General features: G+C 38.7%; 1 protein-coding gene across 12 annotated transcripts in view; it reads left to right on the forward strand.

Moving 5' to 3' along the window:
* LOC127452720 (myocyte-specific enhancer factor 2D-like) overlaps positions 1-18,972 on the forward strand; it is an 86,372-nt gene extending 67,400 nt beyond the window's left edge. For 5 of the 12 annotated variants that reach the window (XM_051718365.1, XM_051718364.1, XM_051718371.1 and 2 more), the window contains 6 exons: positions 1,151-1,180; positions 3,393-3,507; positions 5,008-5,197; positions 8,791-8,859; positions 13,067-13,117; positions 14,615-18,972. In XM_051718365.1, the coding sequence (XP_051574325.1) occupies positions 1,151-1,180; positions 3,393-3,507; positions 5,008-5,197; positions 8,791-8,859; positions 13,067-13,117; positions 14,615-14,996 (837 nt within the window). In that variant the 3' untranslated portion in view covers positions 14,997-18,972. Of the gene's footprint in view, positions 1-1,150; positions 1,181-3,392; positions 3,508-5,007; positions 5,198-8,790; positions 8,864-13,066; positions 13,118-14,614 lie in introns of those variants that run through there. The other 7 variants (XM_051718372.1, XM_051718374.1, XM_051718368.1 and 4 more) reach the window with 6 other exon arrangements.
* Positions 18,973-20,456: the final 1,484 nt, after the last annotated feature.

Raw genomic sequence — 20,456 nt, forward strand, 5'->3', positions numbered from 1 at the left:
CAATTTCTTTTTTGCCCTGCGTTACATTATAATGACTTAACAAAACAAATGAATGATACTTTTATCAGTCAAGTAGGAAGGCCTGTTAATTTATCTAAATATAAGGCTTAATATTTAGTCGTAAAAGTTGTGCTGAAGACGCATGTGAATGGGGGGTCAGTTTGCACTATACAAACATTGACAAAAATACACTGGGTTTTACTTTCACTAATTAGAAAACTTAATTTTGGAAAATAAATAAGCTTAATTCTTTGCATTTAGGGAGTACAGGGAGGTTTGGTTCGTGTTTGACTGCAAATGTAAACAAAAAAAGAATACTAATGTTACATTAATTATTAAGCCAAAATAGATAAAGGTTAACGTCATGTCTGACTTGATGCAAACTAACAATCAAATGGTAAGTTGACCATCTCATGTGTAATAGATTTGCATATTACATCAGGGGAACATTTACTGTAGCTATTGAACCAATAATTTAAATAGGTGTCACCTATATAGGCAGGTAAGTCTCATCTTCAAAATCAAGCAGGATCACAGAATTAACAACTTTATGAGCTTGTAACACGTTATGTACAAATAATCATCACGACACGAGTAAAGGCACATTACTATACCTTTACAAGTGTATTCTCCAAATATTCCATAATATACATAATAATTGAGGAAGCAAAGAACAACAATTTACACATTTTGCTCATATGGGTGCTATTAATTATGAATGATGATGCAGAAATTCGAACTCTGTAGCATAAACTTTCTCCTTAGTCTCGTGCTATGCTCCTGTTGTGAATGCACGCATGTAATTGGAGACGGGCTCTGTAGCACATTTTGAATTTTTATAATCATTACAATCGATTATTAGATTCCGTAGTCGATGCACTGAAGTTGCAGCATCATATCAATGCATTTGAACACCCCTACAAAATAATATTTATTTTAATATTATTTAATATAATATTTTACTAAAGCATCAAAAAGTTAGTTCATTTGGGTGTGCAAGCTGACATATTGGGTGGCATTTATACACCCTGGCACAAAGGTGACTACGGCACTGTATTGATCTCAATGAAAGGTCCCCACCACGATAGAAAAACAAACATGTATGCATTAGAGTTGTAATTTTTGTTCCTATTTATTTCTGGCCTTGCAGACAGATGAGGAGCTGGAGTTGGTGAGTGAGGTGAATACAGCTCAGTTCTTTTGACTGTTGTGCTGTGAACAATTTCACAACATTTGGCGAATGTTTGGTGAATGTTTAATGGATGCTGTGCTGTGAACATGTCACATTGTTTTTTGCTGGAAGTGCATTTTTTTGCTTGATTTTTATTTACACATCGCAACACAGCAGAGCCTCAACATCTCCAATCTGTGAAACTAATCAACTAATTTTGTGAAACCATATGTGGTATCACATATACATATCTGATTCAGATGCCATTGTATACACACTACAGTTTAATTGACCAAACTATATTGATTGTGGTTTAAAAAAAAAAGATAATTTTTATTGTATTGAAGTACAGAACACTGTGGTTTTGATATAGGAAATAATTGGTGGTCAGTGAATTGGAGTTAAAGGCGTGCTGTTTATTCAGAGGCATTGCAGGCTGACTGCCTGATTGTTGTGTGCAGGAAATGAATGCATACACTCAAGGAAACAAAAACACAGACACACACACTCTCAAGGCGAAATGCACATATGCGTGGGTTGATCTCCTATGAGTCAGACACACTGGATCAAATACACAGAGCAGCGGAGCAGAAGTCCTCACTCCAGAGATCAGTTTATCTTCTCACTTCTTCTGTCCTTTTCTCTAATGATTGTTGTCCAGTGATTAAGTGTAGTGAATGCGCATATAGGTTTGGGGGGTGATGTTTCACCCATCTCAGCATCTGGACCTGTGTGTGTATGCATGCGCAGTGCAAACCAATGTCAAATTACTGTTGAATAATCAATCAGTCAGCTTACTGTAGCAGTAACTTCAAAGGTGTAAAGTGTGTCATTTTTTCAATGTTTAAATACTTCTCCTATCTCCGCTTAATGCAGAGACAACTACAAGTAAGCCATGTATAGGTTAATTATCCTTAAAAGTGTAACACTGTGGCTTTGTGGCACTATTAAGACATTGCTGTTTGAGCATCCTGACGAGGCTGACATAGCAAAATTGGCTTAAAGGGATAGTTCACCCAAAAAAAGAAAATTCTCTCATTATTTACTCACCCTCATGCCATCCCAGATATGTATGACTTTCCTTCTTCTGTAGAACATGAACATGAACATAAACATTTTTAGTAAAATATCTCAGCTCTGTAGGTTCATACAATGCAAGTGAATGGTGACCAAAACTCCAAAAGTACACAAAGGCATCATAAAATAATCCATATGAATCCAGTGGTTATATCTGTGTCTTTGAGATAAGATAGGTGTGGTAAAAATATACTTTTTTTTTACTTTAAATCTCAACTTTCACGGTCACATTCTTCTTCTTTTGTTTTTGTGATTCACATTCTTCGTGCATATCGCCACCTACTGGTTGGGGCTGTTCAGAGGTGGAGATTGATAGCAAAAAGGACTTAAATATTGATCGGTTTCTCACCCACACCTATCATATTGCTTCTGAAGACATGGATTTAACCACTGGAGTCTTATGGGTTATCTTCATTTGTGTTCTGTGGAAGAAAGAAAGTCATGCATATCTGGGATGGAATGAGGGTAGGAATTGTAATTTTTGGGTGAACTATACCTTTAACAAAAGGCGTGAGTTTGGGGTGGGAACTTTCTGTTGGTCAACCAATGGCAGACAACAGGGTGTTTGGGAAACCTGTTTGAAAACAGTCATTATTCTTTCAGTTTCATTTGGTGACACAATTGGCACAGAAATTACACACTTCACCTTTTAAAAACATCTCTATCCCATTGAAGAGACGAAGGACTCTTCAAACACTCAGGAGGTTTAAATGCAAATGTTTTACACTGGTTTGCCCTGCAAAAACACTACCAATTTTGTAACTGTGTGTTTTGTTGTGAAGTGTTAGTATGTGAAGCATGATTAAGAGTTTTATAACATTTTATGTTTTCCACTCAGTTAAGAGGTTATAGAGAGAGAATAAGGGTATTTGTATAAAGTGGCAATCTGGGGATGTGTTGTTTGTTTTCAATTAAATTGTTTATTTAGATTTTAGAGTTTATAATTGTTGATTTTGATTTATGCGATTGAGCTATGCTCCTGAGTGTTGAAATGTTTCATCTTCAGGAGCATCTGGAATTTGAAGATTTTGTTGTGACACAATGTACAAACATTCCAGAGATGTCAAGTTCCCTTGTCAGGACAGTCAACTTATGTGCTTCATAATCATCTCATCTTTATCTCTCTCTCTCGCTGACTTTCCAGAATGCTCAACGGTTAGGCGCCTCTCAAGTGACCCAGCCTCTTACCACACCAGTTGTTTCCGTGGCAACGCCAAGCCTCCTGACTCCGTTCTCCATGCCAACCTCCTTCAACACAGGTGAGAGTGACGTTATAGTCAGAAGCCGAGGCATTTGTCATTTTAAAAGCTAGCACACATCAGATGTAATTTTATAAAGATATAAAGAACACACTAACTTACAGTTATGGCTTTTGAATAGTGATTCACCGATCCGATACCTGGATCGGTATCGGCTCCAATACTGACATTTTTAGACGGACTGGGCACCGGTCTGATGAGCCCGTTCCAAATCCGATACTGTGTTAGTCATGGTTGTCACTGTCAAGCTCAAAAAATGACATAAAATAACTATTAAGGTAGTCCATATTACTCGTCCATTTTATTCAAAGCCACTTGAAGACATGTGATAGCTTTGTGAATCGCAAAAGGCTGTGTTTAATAAGTATATATATAATATGCATGAATGGCACTTGCACATTAGTGAATGGTGTGGCTCTGTTGACACACATGCAAAGGCACGCAGGTCGGTGATGCGCTCGTGGATATTTTCAGCTCTCAGAGCAACGCTGGTCACGTATAACATGCATTGAGAATGGCATCGAAGGAGCATTTCACCAGATTTTGAATAAGAAGGTAGCCCAAAAATAGACACTCACAGGACTTCCTGGAGTGTTCTGGCCTTCAAAATAAAAGCCAGATAGGTTTAAAGTTAAAAGTGCACAACTGAAATATATTACTATTGTATTCTAAAATTCTAAAATTCAATAATAACAATAAAAATAATAGTAATAATTTATTATTATTATTTGTTTACAAATTATAACAATATTTAATTTGACTGGGTGCGTGTGAATGAAAAATGGACTGATATCTTACAACTAAAGTGAGCAAAAAAGAGATCTGAATCCTTTAAAGGCCAGATACAAGTGATAAAAAAAAATGTGCTAAGAAAACTGGCTTCTTTTCTACTGAAGACATTTTTACTTGAATTACTGTTAATTTTGCTGCTACATTATTTAGTAGACTAGTTAACAATAACGTTTTTTAATAGACTACACATTTATTTTGAAATAATGTGTAGTTAAAGGTTTGCGTTTCTTTGCATATAACAGAGTACCCCCAGTTAGTATTACAGAGTGAAGTATAGATATTCTAATCTGATTTTGAAAAAAACAACAACACTTGTATCAGATTGGGATCAGTATCTCATCGGCTGATACTGAGATTCCATGTATCGGAATCGGATCGGAAGAGAAAGTGGTGCTGGTGCATCCCTACTTTTGAATTAAATGAAGGTCATTGTCCATTTATTTCTTTCCACCTCGCTCTTTTTTCAGTCTTTCTTAAACTACTTCATGTCTCGTTAAGCTGTAGTCATTATTCCCCAGTCCTCCCCTTTCTTTTTGGGCTAGAATTTTCACTGTCATTTATTTTGAATATGAAGGAAACAATACTTGAATATGGATGTATTTACATAACTATAAGAATCAGAGGCCTTGAATAGAAAAACATGCTTTTGGAATTCTTAAAATTCAGTGAATAAAAATGCATGAAACATTCTTCTTTGTTTTCATGCAGAGTACCAGCTAACAAGTGCAGATCTTACAGCCCTCCAAGCCTTTACGCCATCGGGTGCACTGTTGCCAAGCAACATGACCACTTGGCAACAGCAACCATCAGTATCCCAGCAACCACAGCAGCAGTCATCCGTATCCCAGCAACAGCAACAACCACAGCAGCTAACTCTGGCCTCCCTCAGTAATCTTGTGTACGTTTTATGCTTTTTACAAACTCTCTCCTACTCTCACACATACTCACCCCTGCACCTGATTCTTCTCTAACCACATGTCCAAAGTGTGAGCCCACAAGCACCACATCTACTTCCTGTTTCTGTCTACACTGTAGAGATCTCTGTTTCAATGATAGAAGCCCCTTGAAAATCTGATATCAAATCTTGATGTACTCTAAGATTAACTAAATGTAACTAAAGTTTAGATTCTAGAACATCCAGTTATCCACACTTACACTTACTTATTGCCTGTTTTCTGTTTCTGGTCTCGAGAAGCAATGTAAAAACTAACAAAACAAGTGATCCAGATGGAAAACAACAAACATTTTAGTGTTAGTTGGAGTAAAAATGTATTTCAGGCTTAACTTGTGCAGGTGTTGGCTGTCACAACAAGTCAAAGTAGTTAGGAATAAGTAATCAAAGGAATAGTTCACCCAAAAATGAAAATTCTCTCATCATTTACTCACCCTCATGCCATCCCAGATGTGTATTTTCTTTTTTCAGGAGAACACAAACTAAGATTTTTAGATGAATATCTCAGCTCTGTAGGTCCATACAATCAAGTGAATGGTGATCAGACCTTTGTAGCTCCAAAAATTACATGAAGGAAACAGAGAAGTAATCCGTAAGACTCCAGAGGTTAAATCCATATCTTCAGAAGCAATATAATAGGTGTGGGTGAGAAACAGATCAAAATATAAGGCCTTTTTGTTTACTTTAAATCTCCACTTTCACTTTTACATCTGAAAGTCACATGTTGTTCTCAAATTGAAAGTTAAAGTGGAGATTTAGAGTAAAAAAGGACTTAAATATTGTTCTGTTTCTCATCCACACCTTTTATATTGCTTCTGAAGATATGGATTTAAACACTAGAGTCATATAGATTACGTTTATGTTTCCTTTATGTGATTTTTGGACATAACAAAGGTCTGATCACCATTCACTTGTATTGTATGGACCTACAGAGCTGTAGTATTTTTCAAAAAAATCTTTTGTGTTCTACTGAAGAAAAAAAGTCATACACATCTGGGAGGGCATGAGGGCGAGTAAATGATGAGAGAATTTTAATTTTTGGGTGAACTATCCCTTTAATGATAACAACATGACCAACCTTGGTCTATCGCTTCATGTCATCCACCCACTCAGTTGAGGGACTGTTAAAAAATGTGACTCTTAAGCATCGGAACTATGGAGCCACATGCTTTTTTTTATGTTTACAAATGTAATAAATGAATCACATTTTCCACCAAGAACATGCACCGATGCGAGTGAAGACACTGGAGACCGGAAATTGGAAACAGACTGTAAAGGATTCAAGGATGGCAAAGGAGGAAGCTGGGACCGGCTTGACACAACATGTAGACATTTATTGTACATAAAATTTTCAGTGTCACACAGTAAAACCTTTCAGCAGACACGTTCAACATAACGTCACACACAAAGACATTGCTCATGTGTCTCTCTCCCTCCCCGTCTGCTGCTGTCTCCTCTCCTCAAATACTCCCACTGCCCCTCACTGGAATGCAAGACCGGTGTGGCACACAGGTGGAACTCCTTCACCACTTATCTTCCCGGCCTCACTCTGCCCAGATGCCGCTCGGCCCCGCCCTGCTCGCCGCAAACCCAGGTCGGAGAATTCTCCAGCCTGTGACCTACTCCACTATTTCTAGGGAGGGAGCGTTGGTGCATCAGTATGGTCTCCTGGTCCGACCCGCACATGCCTGGGAGTGGGAACATGGGGGGGGGGGGGGGAGGTAGGCAGAGAGAGGAGAGAAAGAAGGGCTCGCCGGCCCCGGACATGCCATCGTCTAGTCCTCAGCCACTCCTCCACCCTCTGGCGGACGACAGCCGCTCCTCCCCGGGAGGATGGCAGCAAGACCTCTGACCCCTGGTGGACGGAATGGCTCCTCGCCTTTCTGGCAGATGGCAACGGTTCCTCCGACTCCCGGTGGCCAGCAGCAACTCCTTTGTCCACCGGCAGACAGCCTCAGCTCTTCCCTTGGCGGACGGCAACGGCGAGGACTCCACGAAAGGGCATCCCTCCTCCTTCTCGGGTTTCGGCACCAATGTAACGGGTAAAGGATGGGCAAGGAGGAAGCTGGGACAGGCTTGACACAACACGTAGACATTTATTGTACATACACTTTTCAGTGTCACTCAGCAAGGCTTTTCAGCTGTAACATTTAACGCACATGCTGCTTTTCAGCAGACATGTTCAACATAACGTCACACACAAAGTCATCGCTCAAGCATCTCTCTCTCCCCCTCTGCTGCTCTCTCCTCTCCTCAAATACTCCCACCACCTCTCACTGGAACTCGAGACCGGTGTGGCACACAGGTGGAACTCATTCACCACTTAAATTCCCAGACTCGCTCTGCGCAGAAACCGCTCGGCCCCACCCTGCTCACCACACAGACGTCGTTATAAACTATAGAACATTTACGCGTTCAGGAAAAAGGTGTATGAAAGCACTTCCAGAAGTAGTACAGCCACTGTTAGGTACCTTCCTAGACAGCATTTATGGGCATCATAGGCATGTCTGCGTCCAAAAAATGCTATCTAGGTAGGAAGTTCACTAGGTTTTGAAGACCCCAGGAAAAGAAAGGCTGTACATTTTGAATGTGTATATCTGCTAAAGATTATTTTTGGAGTTTTTTGGAGCATACCAAAATATAGATGGGTTCAAAGCTAATAGACAGGGACTTAAAGCCATAAAATTCCAATTTTGATTCCTGGGGAGCTGCAGCCGCTAAGACTCAAGGCCCTAGGATATTAAACGCTTAACGAATTATAATATTTTAATCTGCAATTTTACACTCACTAGACAACCTCTTTGCAACACCCTTATAATCTCGTTGCACTTTGTGCCTCTCTGCATTAAGTGCTTTGCTACTGCTCTCTGACTCCAAGCGGAGGCATCTAGATGTCCTGAATGTAGAGATTTTAATGGCCAGGCTTTTAATTTGATGTTCAGGGAAGAGCAGCTAAATGCCAGCACTACCTCTTTTATTCATACATCACATTAATATGTTCAGTAGCCCCAGGCTTAGGTCAAGGGCAGCTCTATGCTACACTACATTATTAGCATGACATATACAGTACAGTGAGATTCAAAAGTCCGAAACCACATAGAAAATTTGGGATTCAAATCCATATTAACTTGGAAATAGGTTTTAAGATTTTGAAAAATTTTAAACAAAGATTTCGAACAGATATAATAACAACAGAGGCTAACGATCAGGTTGTGTAGCGCAAAATCTAGCGCCTGCGTATTCTCCCTCAGAGATTGACCTATATAACGCTCTCTCTGCCACGCACACATGTTTTCCTCTCTCCTCTTTCTCTTTCTCTCTCTACCTTTTCCCCCTCCTCCCCTCTGCTTCCCATGGGGGGCGAACATTGAGGTGTTCTAGTCTGGATGTAATACCTGTTAGCACTGTGCTATGCTCTCATTAGCATGACAGTAAGGATTGGGGGGGGGTGTCTTCTTTTAATTCTGAGTACAAATTAGATGATGTGTGGAGCAGGTCTAACCTGCTGTGTATTTGTGCTCTTTCTAATTTGTTTACAGCATGTGGGGCTCAGACAGACAGAATGGAGAGATGACTCACTGCATCTCTGGTCTGGCTGCTAATCTCAGGTGAATGGGGCCCTATGGGCACTCTGTGTCAGCCAATCACAATCTGTGGGCTCAGTTGCTCTGTTCCAAAACCAAGTATAATGCCTATGGCAGCAACATTTTAATAAAAAAATTCACTCAGAAATTACATTTCTGTGATCATTTACCTACCCTCATATTGTTCCAAACCAGCATGATATTCTTTGCTCCGTGGAACACAAAAGGAGAAGTTAGGGAGAATGTTAGTCTCAGTCACCATTCACTTTAAGACACCTTTTGGATGGTGAATGAGGCTAGAATTCTGCCTAACTTCTTTTGTGTTCCACAGAATTAAGAAAGTCTTTGGGATGACAAGAGGGTGAGTAAATAATGACAGAATTTTCTTTTTGGGGTGAATAATCCCTTTGTTCCATGTATGAGTTGCTGCCTATGTAGAGTGTTCCATGTTGTTCACTAATAAGGTTCCATGATGCTTAGGATGCAGCCTATGTAGGTAGTAAGCAGTGAGGCTGCTAACTAGGTTTTGGAAAAGAGCGTACAGTATGTTAGCCAGTCATATTCTGTGGGTGCTCTGTGTCAGCCTATGCGCTGCTGTCCTGTCTGTCACCTGCCATGGCCTAGTTATCATAGTTACCACCTCGAACCGTGCTGAAGAATGTTAGCACGGAAGTGTGTGCGCTTTCGTCTCTTAGATGACCATCTCATCAGCAGATTCCCTTTTTGTTCATTCCAAATTTAGCATCAGTGCGTGATTTCTCTTTTTATATTTTAAGTGTTCATTGTGTATTGTCCAGTGTCCTGTGGTCGACATAAACAGATTTAGGGGGAACTTTTGATGTTTTCTAATGAATATAGCACATTAGTGCCAAGATAACTAAGATTGGAGATTGGAATTTGAAAGTAGGACAGACATCTCCAACATGTCCTCCCAAGTGGGTCAGGACTCTCTGGGGTTCATTCGTCTGTCCGTTTGTAACCTGCTGCTTGGCCACGTGTTCATCACACCAGCCTGATCAGAACCTCCTCTAGCATTACAAGTTATAAATACCAGGCTGTTTTTCACAGCAGTAGGTCAAGGCCTAAAAGTCACTATATTATGTTTTCTGACACTTTCAAGCCTTGTGATTTATTTTTATTATACAGTGGCCCCAAAAAGTATTTGAACACAAGCAAACAAAGTGACAAGACGGATAGCACAAGCACACTTTTGAAGCAAAAGTTCACAAAAAGGAGGTATTACAATATACAATATAATACAATAGATTTACTGTTCAAAATGATTAAATAGCTTATTAAATAAAATGATGATGTATTTGGACACTTTCAAACTTTGTGGAATATATCCATAGTTAAAGGGATAGTTCACCCAAAAATGAAAATTCTCTCATCATTTACTCACCCTCATGCCATCCCAGATGTGTATGACTTTCTTTCTTCTGTAGAACACAAAAGAAGATTTTTAAAAGAATGTCTCAGCTATGTAGTTCCATACAATGCAAGTGAATGGTGACTAAAAATGTTAAGCTCCACAAAGCACATAAAGGCAGCATAAAAGTAATCCATAAAACTCCATAGGTTTAATCCATGATTTGTGAAGCGATCTACTTAATTTTGGGTGAGAACAGACCAAAATGTACATCTGTACATCTTGCCATCGCAGTCTTTAGGCACGGCCATGATTTCAAGCTCAATTAAACTTCCTAGTGCTTGACGCATGCACCGAGAGCTAGATGGTTCTAGGAAATGTAATCGAGTTTAAAATCATAATCGCCAAGGAGAATTCTGTTGTCAAGTTTTATAAGAAAAAAAGTTATATTTTGGTCTGTTTTCACACGGATAAACCTGGAGTCATACGGATTACTTTTATGCTGCCTTTGTGTTTTTTGGAGCTTCAAGTTGTGGTCACCATTCAGGTGCATTGTACAGAGCTGAGATATTCTTTTAAATAACTTTGCATTTAGCAGATGAAAGAAAGTCCTACACATCTGGGATGGCATGAGGGTGAATAAATGATGAGAGAAGTTAAATTTTTGGGTGAACTATCCCTTTAATGTGATGAACTACATCTGTGGTTACTCTGCTAGATCACCTGTGTGAACTTGAGGGGAACTGATACATTTACTAAAAATCACCTTGAGATCAGTTGGTTAAAAGTAATTGCAAAATTTGTTTGCAGATGCCACTTGATTTGATATTCTGATAGTTAATGCATTTAAATTATACATTTTTAAGTTAAGTGTCCAAATACTTTTTGGGACCACTGTATCTTTTCGATACACAATGTAATAATTTAGTATTGATATGGTTAGAAGTTCCACATATTAGAAATTGGAATTTTTTAGCAATTTGTTTTTTGCTGGCATTTGAAGCATAGCATGTTTTATTTTTAGATGCTTGTCCTGTTAAATATCATCAATGTTAAATTTGGACTTTATTGCAAGTCACTTTGGTACAAAAGTTGGTTATGAAGAACATAAATGTTTTTATACTCATCAGATTTACTGATGAAATTGTCTTGGACAATATAGCTTTTCTCTCCCTAGCTAATACATAACAGTTTTATATACCTAAACTACTTTTCCCCCTATAACTCAATCTTGCCGTCTCCATCAATAAAACTGTAATTTCTATCATAGACCTCAAGGGGGCAGAAGCGTAATTTTAATATCACCCCATTTTTAAAACTTTCCTTTCTGTTTAAATAAGAAAATATGAAGGTAAATATATTAGATGTAGCAGGACCGAGACAGTATTTTCATGTTTCATGTCACTGAGCTGATTTGATTGGTCAGTAATGCAGTAACCTCATATCACATACACTTTATCAGAACTTCCCTCTCCCTTGGAAGCAGCTGCTGTGTTCTCTACAAATATACAGTGAAATGAATTTCTCTCTCATTATGCCTGAGGAACCTGTCATTATGTCCCACTGTGGCCCTGACTCCCTGTTCTAATATAAATGCTAATGGAGCAGAGAGAGCTCCCGCTGCTCCGCCACCCTGTCTTCTGTTCTCATGTCATCAAATCATTTCCCCTTGTGGAGTGCCACAGCGGTCAGACCATTTTTGACTGGTCTGGGTGCTGTAGACAGTGTGAAGATTCACTCTTTCTGCTATGCATGCGAGTGGGATATTTATTTTAGTATTGAAAGTAAGCATTCTCTCTAAAGGGAACATAGATTATTGCATATACTTTACGGTAGCCCCAAAATATTTGGATGAATTTGGACACTTAAGTCACACTAAAACAATGTCTGAATGTCATTATATTAGAAGACAAAATGCCAAATCAAGTGACATCTGCACACAAATGAAGCTAGAATTAACTTCATTTTTCTTTTATGCAGTTACCTTTATCCAACTGTTCTCAAGGTGCTTTTTGAATGGTGTGAAGTCATTTTCCTTCAAGGTCAAACAGGTGCCCTAAGAGAGTAACCACAGATTTAATTCATCACATTAAAGGAACAGCTCACCCAAAAATCAATATGCTGTCATTATCATCACATTGTTTAAAACTCATATTTTCTTCTGTGGAATACGAAATGCATTTTTTTGTAATTGTTTGAATTACTTTTATGATACCTTTATGGTGCTTTTTTTTTTTTTTTTTTTTTTTTTTTTTGGAGCTTGACAGGCCTCATTCATTTTACTTTTATGGAAAAGAGTGGGCTGGATATTCATCAGAAATTCACTTTAAGTGTTTTATTGGAGACAAAGTCATATGGGTTTGGAACAACATGAGGTTGAGAAAATGATGACAGAATTCACGTTTTTTGGGTGAACTATTCCTTTAACTATGGACAAGTTCTACTATCATTTGACAACCAAAAATGTGTCCAGATAGTTTTTCTAGTTTTCTTTTTTTATTTGAATCCTAACAAACCTTTGTGAAATGTTTTGCTTGAAAGGTGTGCTATTTTTATGTAAAATGAATGCCACTTGGTTTGATATTTGTTAAACAAAGCATTTTTTAAGTGTGGTTTAGGTGTCCAAATGTTTTATGTATCTTCAGTGGAGTTTCTGTACTGAAGATTCTGTTCTTACTAATGCTTCAAACAGCCCCTCCTGCTTACCTCTGCTGAAGAGCCCATGTTAACTGTCCTTAGTCATTTGTCCATCTCACTTAGATGAGTTGATGCTGTCATTTACTGTATGTGCGTTTGTTTGTGACATGACGATGATTACTGTAGATGCTAGAGTGGGTTTCGCCTGTCTCTCTCTCTCTGCAGTGTGACCTCTCAGGGCAGCTTACTCTTGGGCAGGGAGGAAGGGATCAGCTGGTACTGTATCTGGCTTTATCTCTCTCTCTCTCTCTCTCTCTCTCTCTCTCTCTCTCTCTCTGTTTGTCTCATGTCTTGCTGCCTTTTTTATATATGCGCTAATGGCGTTAACTCTCCTGCTCGTTCCTTCTCTTCCTCTGTCTTTGTCTCTCTCTTTTTTTTCTCCCTAGCTCTCTCTATCTGACTCTGGCTGTTGGCTGTAAGAAGCTGGGCTTTGTCTTTGTCAGTGGTTTGCTGAGTTGGCCTTTCTGTTTTGCATTAGAACATACTGAAACAGCACTTGCACCACCATCAATCAACCTGTACAAGTCCAAAAGACCAAACTCTCCATGTTTTAATACCCACTCTTTCTCTCACTGTCCTACTACCATTCCTTTCATGTTCCATTCCCGTTCCTTTCCTTTCCTTCCTGTTCCTTCCCGTTCCCTTTCTTTCCTTTCCTTCCTGTTCCTTTCCTTTCCTTTCCTTCCCGTTCCTTTCCTTTCTTCCCCGTTCCCTTCTTTCCCATTCCCTTCCTTTCCATTCGTGTCCTTTTCTTTTGCTTTTATTTTCATTTTCCTTTGATTTATTTTTCCCCTTTTTTCTTTCATTGCCTTTATTTTTTAATTCTTCCTTTTCCCTTCTCCCTCTTTCCCTCTATTTTCACTTTCCTTTTTCCTTTAATTTACTTTTCTTGTCTCTCTCTTTTTCCTGTCTCTTTTTCCTTACCTTCGCCTGGTTTTCTCATCTGTTTTCTTTTTCTGTCTTTTTTTCTTTCTTTTCTTTTTATGTCTCTTTCCTTTTCCTATCAGTTTGTTTTTCCTCTTTCCTCGCTTTTCCTTCCCTTCCGTATCTGTTTTTCTCAACTGTTTCATTTTTCTGTCTCTTTCGTTTCTTTTCCTTTTGCTGTCTCTCTTTTTTCCTTTCCTTTTGATTTTCCTGTCTTTCTCTCTGTCTTTCCTGTTACTGTTACATTTTCCTGTCTTTTTTTCCTTTCATGTCCTTTTCCTTTCCCTCTTTCTTTCTCAAAAATCACTGGAATAGTCTTGACTAATCCCAGCATAAATAATACACTAATGAATACAGAAATATTTCTTCTGTCTAAACGCAAGCACACACACACACACACACACACACACGCATTGCAGCTGAGGGTATGTGGCATGTTGTGAAAGGAGACTGGCCAGGTTGTGACTGCATGGCTAAGAGAACAAGAGTGACATGACATTGATAACTTTTATTGTCTGCCTTCTGTGAATTTATAGCTGGTTTGTTGTGCTATTTAATTATTTATGTCTGTTCTGAAATTTGGCTGTATAAAGGTAGTGAAAAAAACAGTAAAGCAGTGGGTAGCACTTTTCATTTTCGCGTATGTTTGTCTTGTTTTTAATTGAATATTTTTATAACAAATCAGGTGCCATCTCATTAATAGTGATGTAGTATATGGTGTTAATTGTCTCTCTCTCTCTCTCTCTCTCTCTCTCTCTCTCTCTCTCTCTCTCTTTCTCTCTGCTTTAGGCCAGTGGGAACAATTCCTCATGGAGCCACTCTGACGGTTAACACTAACCCTAATGTCAGCATCAAATCTGAGCCGGTGTCTCCCAACCGGGATCGCAGTACGCCCAGTTCCACCGCTGGAGCAGTAGGTGGCCTTACTGTGAGCCAGTATCCAGGAACGCTGCGTTTGGAGCCCACTGGCCGCTCTCCAGTTGACAGCATCAGCAGCAACGGCAGCTCTTACGAGGGAAGTGATCGGGACGACGGCGGGCAACCACGCCCTCCTGACTTCAACTTGGGCGGCCTGGGTCTCCTTCGAGCTTCTGGGGATCAGCAGGCCCAATCTGAGCAGCAGGAGTCCGCCAATGTCAAACGCATGAGACTGGACACCTGGGTCACATAAACACTGAAGGAGACCGAGAGAGCTACTTCTCTATCTCACGCACACATACACACACCCCAAAACACAAACACACCCCTAGTGGCACCTGCTTTCAGCAGCAAATCTCAGTCCGCACTTAGACACATGCATGCATGCGCCTGTCCTTCTCTCTGTCTCTCTCTCTCTTCTTGTCTTTCTTACTGTCTCACTCTCAGACACACTTGTATTTACAGGTGTTTGTATTTATATAAAATATGCATATATGCTCACACACACACACACACAATAGATCCTCACACACAGTTGCCAATTCAGGTGTTAACGTGTTTATGTACATGAGACTGAAGAGAAAATCCAGGCAGGAGGGTGTTCGGTCGTGACTCTGATCTTCTACTCCTGCTCAGTCCAGAATTGTGGAGCAGAGAGGCCGACTGGGATTTCAGATCAACTTTTACTGGCCTTACTGTACACCCGCCTCACTCGACATACAATGGTTTCCTCTGTGATCAGAGTTCTGGGGCATTGCTCTGTTAAAATAACAACTGTTTGTTATGTTGTGCAGACAAGCCTGTCAGTCTCTGGTTTTCTTTAACATTGCTTTTGTATGAGTGATTGCATTTGCCATTTATCTTCTTGATTGACTCTCTCTCTTCCTCTTCTTTATGCTTTGTTTTTCATTTCTCTGCTTGAGCAGCTGCCTTTTAGAGTCTCCCTGTTATTTTGTAACGACGTTATATTAGGATCTTTATCTTTATATATTTCTAACTGTGCAAAAACTAAGCATAATGTGTGTTTGTGTGTGCTGTGAGACGAAGGTGCTCATTTGTTCAATAGCTAAACACGACTCAGCCAAAAAACGATCATATTCTTCTCATTGTTTATTTTCCATCTTTATATTGTATTTCACACCAGTCCCCTCGCTAACATACTTGCGAGTGTGTGTGTGTCTAACAGCGGAGCTGAGTTTGAGGCGTGAATGCCGCTCCGCATCCTCAATTTTCTGCACACCGGTGCGTATGCGTGGACAGTAAATGTGGTGTCATTGATGGAAATGTAGCGCTATCTGTACTAATGAGATCCAGTCCTTCAGGAAACACACAGATGTGTTTGTATCAGCCTGCATTGTGTTATTGAGTGTGTGTGGCTGAATTATCTTTCAATGCTGTTGGTTTACGAAAGCCGTCGTCAGGCACATTATGCTGTATTTATTATTTGTTTGCCTGGCTGCATAAATCAGAGATTATTTAGTTTAATTTACGGGACAAGAATGCTTAATTATTGTTTTAAGGTTCCAGTATAAGGACAAAAAAATAAAAAATAGAAAAAGCCTGAGTTGTTGTGAACTCAGGGTGATGTGTTTTTAGACGTTGAGATCATGTATATACAACGTTTCTCTCAGTGTTTCATTAAAGGTTCTTGTATAACAAAAAGTTGATGTCAGTCACAGTCCGGCAGAAAGGAAGGACTTTAGAACAGAATTCGAGAGTTCTAACGAGAAATGTTTGTAGAATTGTAGAACCTGGAGCGTTCTAGAGCCACAGCACAGTTCTAGAGTGGCTGGGAAAGAGCTTTGAGTTTGGCTGTGGAGTTGTTGTAGCGCTGTGTGTGTGTGTGTGTGTGTGTGTGTGTGTGTGAGAAGAGTGTAGAGGCGTTGAGATTGTACATAGCGGTGTATGTTCACATATATTCTGCTGGGTCTTTCTGAAGCAGCCCTGTAATCTCAGTGGAACCGTCTTGTCAATCTCTGCCTGTAAATAAACTGTACCGTGTAGTAAGTCAGCAAGGTGGAGAGGCAGATGGAGGATTTGACTGTTTTGAGCGTGACTCTTTTCTGTAATATTTGTTCTGATAAACGCGCACTTTAAAGCTTTCCCCCTCGTCCACTCACACACCTTGAAACCCACACACAATCTTTCCCGAGAGGAATTTCAGGACTGCTCCATCCTTACGGGTTCATTCACTCGATCAGTCCAGTTCACTTGTACCCTTCTAACCTAGAGAGATTCGCTGAGAGCTTGCAGTGAAACACAACCTTCCTGTGTACAAGATGTTTAATAGCATTCAGGGAAGGATGTTTCATGTTTTGTGAGATCATGGCTTATAATTGCACTCACATGTTGAACAGTAAACAGTAATAAAAGAAAAATGTCACGTTTTGTAGAAAAAAAAAAGAAAAGACGTTGTACTGAAATCTAGATTAGGCTTTACACGTGTTGCAAATGTGACAATTATGTACACAAATTGTTTTCTGTGCATTAGTGTATTCTCTAAGTGATAAAAATGAAGGATGTTTCTGTAACGATTCTGAAAATTTCGGCCTAGTGGTTAGTCATAGTGCAGAAGGGAATGGGGTTCAAAATATTTCAGATGTATTGTATTCCTCTTATCCCCCCAAATTTATGACGTTTAAGCATTTTAGAATTGCATTCAGCTGTAATTAGACAAACCTTTCTGTCACTGGCTTCTCTACCTCACGTGCCCTCCTCTCCTTCAATCCTCCAGTATCTTTCTCACTTTCTCTCCCTCTTTCCACTCCCTCGCTCACAGAGGAAGACAGAAGCCATTTCATTTCACCTCAACAGGTGATTTACCGATGTTAATCCAGATTCCACACACACATACACACACAATGGATGCAGTACCACATGGAAGGCAGTGAGAGAGTAAGAGTTGAAGTGAGAGCGTCCGCATGTCGTGGTTGTACTCGAACGTTTCATTCGGTTCAGATCTGGAATCTACACATCACAGAACTGCATAATAATCCAGAAATCGTATCCACATCCCTTGGCTTAGGTTGTAGAGCTACTGGGCGGAGCACCTGTTGACTAAAAGACTGTTGTGTCCTGAGCTTTGAACAAATGCATTGATTTCTATGTACATTAGCCTTATACTCAAGGCTGTGCGCTGTAAAGCAATGCGCCTGAGCCCGTGGATTATCTACAGTAACTGGTGTGTCAGGCCAGTGCGAGGTTGATTTAAAAATAAGACGACGTTCGAAAAGCTCTCACAAGGACCTCTTGATAACATTAGGAGTAATCAAAGAAAAGACAATCGTCCAGTGAATAGTTCACTTTGGCCCTCGTATTCCCTTTGTATGATGTCTAGAGATTCTCACATACTTTTTCTCTTGTTAATTTGTGCTGGTGACCGTTTTATTGTCTGTTTTTATTCTTACTGTTATGATGATTATTGTTACCATTATGGTTATCATCACAGATGGTAATAATAATGATACATTTAGAGAGATGATTTTTATTTTCTGAGGTTTTTGTGTAGGTTAGGCTTATTTTATTTTTAATTTGATTTTATTTTATTATATATGAATATTATATAAATATATTTTTCATTTACATTTTTGTTTTGTTGGTTTTTCATTGTTTTCTTCAAAGGGGTGTTACTAATATTGCACGGTTTATTAAGTAAAACAAAACAGTTGTAGTAATATTAGTACTTCTTGCTAATTGAGGGAAGCGATAAAACAGGTTCGATAGAGTGACCAGTTCAATGCTGCAATTTTTAGTCAATTGTACAATAGTATCTACACATAGATAAGGTGGGACATCCACACATTTAATTTATTCTGATCAGACACAATGCATGGGCGTCAGACAAGCAAAGAATGAGTCATATTATAAATAAACTGAGATGTAATTTCAATAAGAGTATACAGCTCACAAAACTAGAATAGAAATTGAAGAAAAAAAATTAAAAAGAAAAAATATAGCTAATATATTGTGTTTGGCTAGTCTGCTTTGAGTTTTGTTGTAAAAAAAAATACAAATAAAGACAAAAAATACAAATTCTGTTGTTTTCGGAGAATGATATACAATTTGTGTATATTTTCATAAACAAAGTATGCACTGATATGTTATTACAAATTCTATACTGCTTTTACAAAAGAGTGTTTGTTATTGTACCAAAGTATCCATTGTCCTTTATGACCCTCCCCTTTTGCGTATGTTTTATTGTATTTTATATATTAAATAGACAAGTTGACCTACACAGAAGTGTGAGTCTGTCTGTTTTGGAAGGTTCTGCATGATGAATCAGTGGATCGTCCTGTTGTTTGTGCACCTATGAGACTTCTTTCATCTTCTGTCATCCCTACATTTATATTTATTTAGCTGATGCGTTTATACGTAAAGCACAAACAGGATAGTATATAACAATATTTCACAGGATATAACTTCATATCATAAAGCCACAATAGCAAATTGGAGTTGACCTGAAAATTGTTGTTTTAACTCCCAAGATGTAATATTGTGTTCTTTTGAAACTTTATTTTATCACGAAATTCTGTATTAAGGCTTTCACTGAAACCTGCAATGGCAATAGCGGTGCTTACATTTTTTTTCTTATTACATTATCAGATCTTGTCCACACTTTACAGTTGTTTTCAGGTGTGACCACTAGATGTCAGCATGTCGCTTCATCTGCAACGTAGAGAGGCAAATCAACACTGATGCTTGTACCTACTGAAATTGAAAAATGATTTTAATTCACTCTTTTTATTTATTTATTTATTTGCTCTCAAATTCAGTTGTATAATTTCATTCACTTGTTCATGAGAAATGCAGGTCTTTATTTAAACTCAAGTTTAGAAAGAAAGACAGTTGTGAAAGTAAATTTAGGCTTCATGTCTTTTAGAGCCTGATCCAAATATTTACTGTAAGAATGAGTTTCCCCTTATAGATAAACTATGGCTGTTAACCACAAATAGTTTAGCAACAGATCACAGTGAATCAGGCCCAATGACATGACATGATAACCAGAGGAGTGTGTTCTATACATGTGTGTCTTTTGGTGGTTTGGGGCATTGAGGTTCAGACATTCTGTTCATCTGACCACATTGTCAGCTGAGTTTGTCAGTTGCAGTGTCTATTTAAATTCTATTTGTAACAGGTCCCCACATACGGTTTGCATGAATGACAGAGTCAACCTAGTTTTCCTAACACACTTAATCCTAGAGAAGATGCCTCTGTCATTCTTGACAATATAAATGTCAGTTTATACATTGATTGACAGTAATTATGCAATATTTGGCAATAACAAAATCTTTTATTGCATTATTTATGCTGATTTAACTGATTCAGACCACAAGACTACAATTTGTGCTCCTAATAAACGGTCCATTGAAAGCTTAGGTGTGGACTGAGGGTGTGAATTAAAGAAAACAACCCTATTGCTTAAGCAGACCCCATTAGAATTAGTCTTTAAAAGAGAAACATTTGGATGCATACTGTATACCTGTGAAGAACAGTGTAAATTTGCTCTCAGTTAGCATGGCAAAACTACTGATATAATGGCAAATTATTACATTCTAAAAAATTTCCACAGATGTATGACAATTTGGTTTACATTTTTTTGTTTTGTTTTTTGCTCTTGATATGCAGAATTCTACCAGTTTATGATTTCAATCTTTTTCTGTTTTGAATACTTATACGAATTGGTTATTGCTGTTTCTCTTCTGAAGACGTGGGG

This window comes from Myxocyprinus asiaticus, chromosome 15 (assembly GCF_019703515.2).
Source record: "Myxocyprinus asiaticus isolate MX2 ecotype Aquarium Trade chromosome 15, UBuf_Myxa_2, whole genome shotgun sequence".
Lineage (NCBI taxonomy): Eukaryota > Metazoa > Chordata > Actinopteri > Cypriniformes > Catostomidae > Myxocyprinus > Myxocyprinus asiaticus.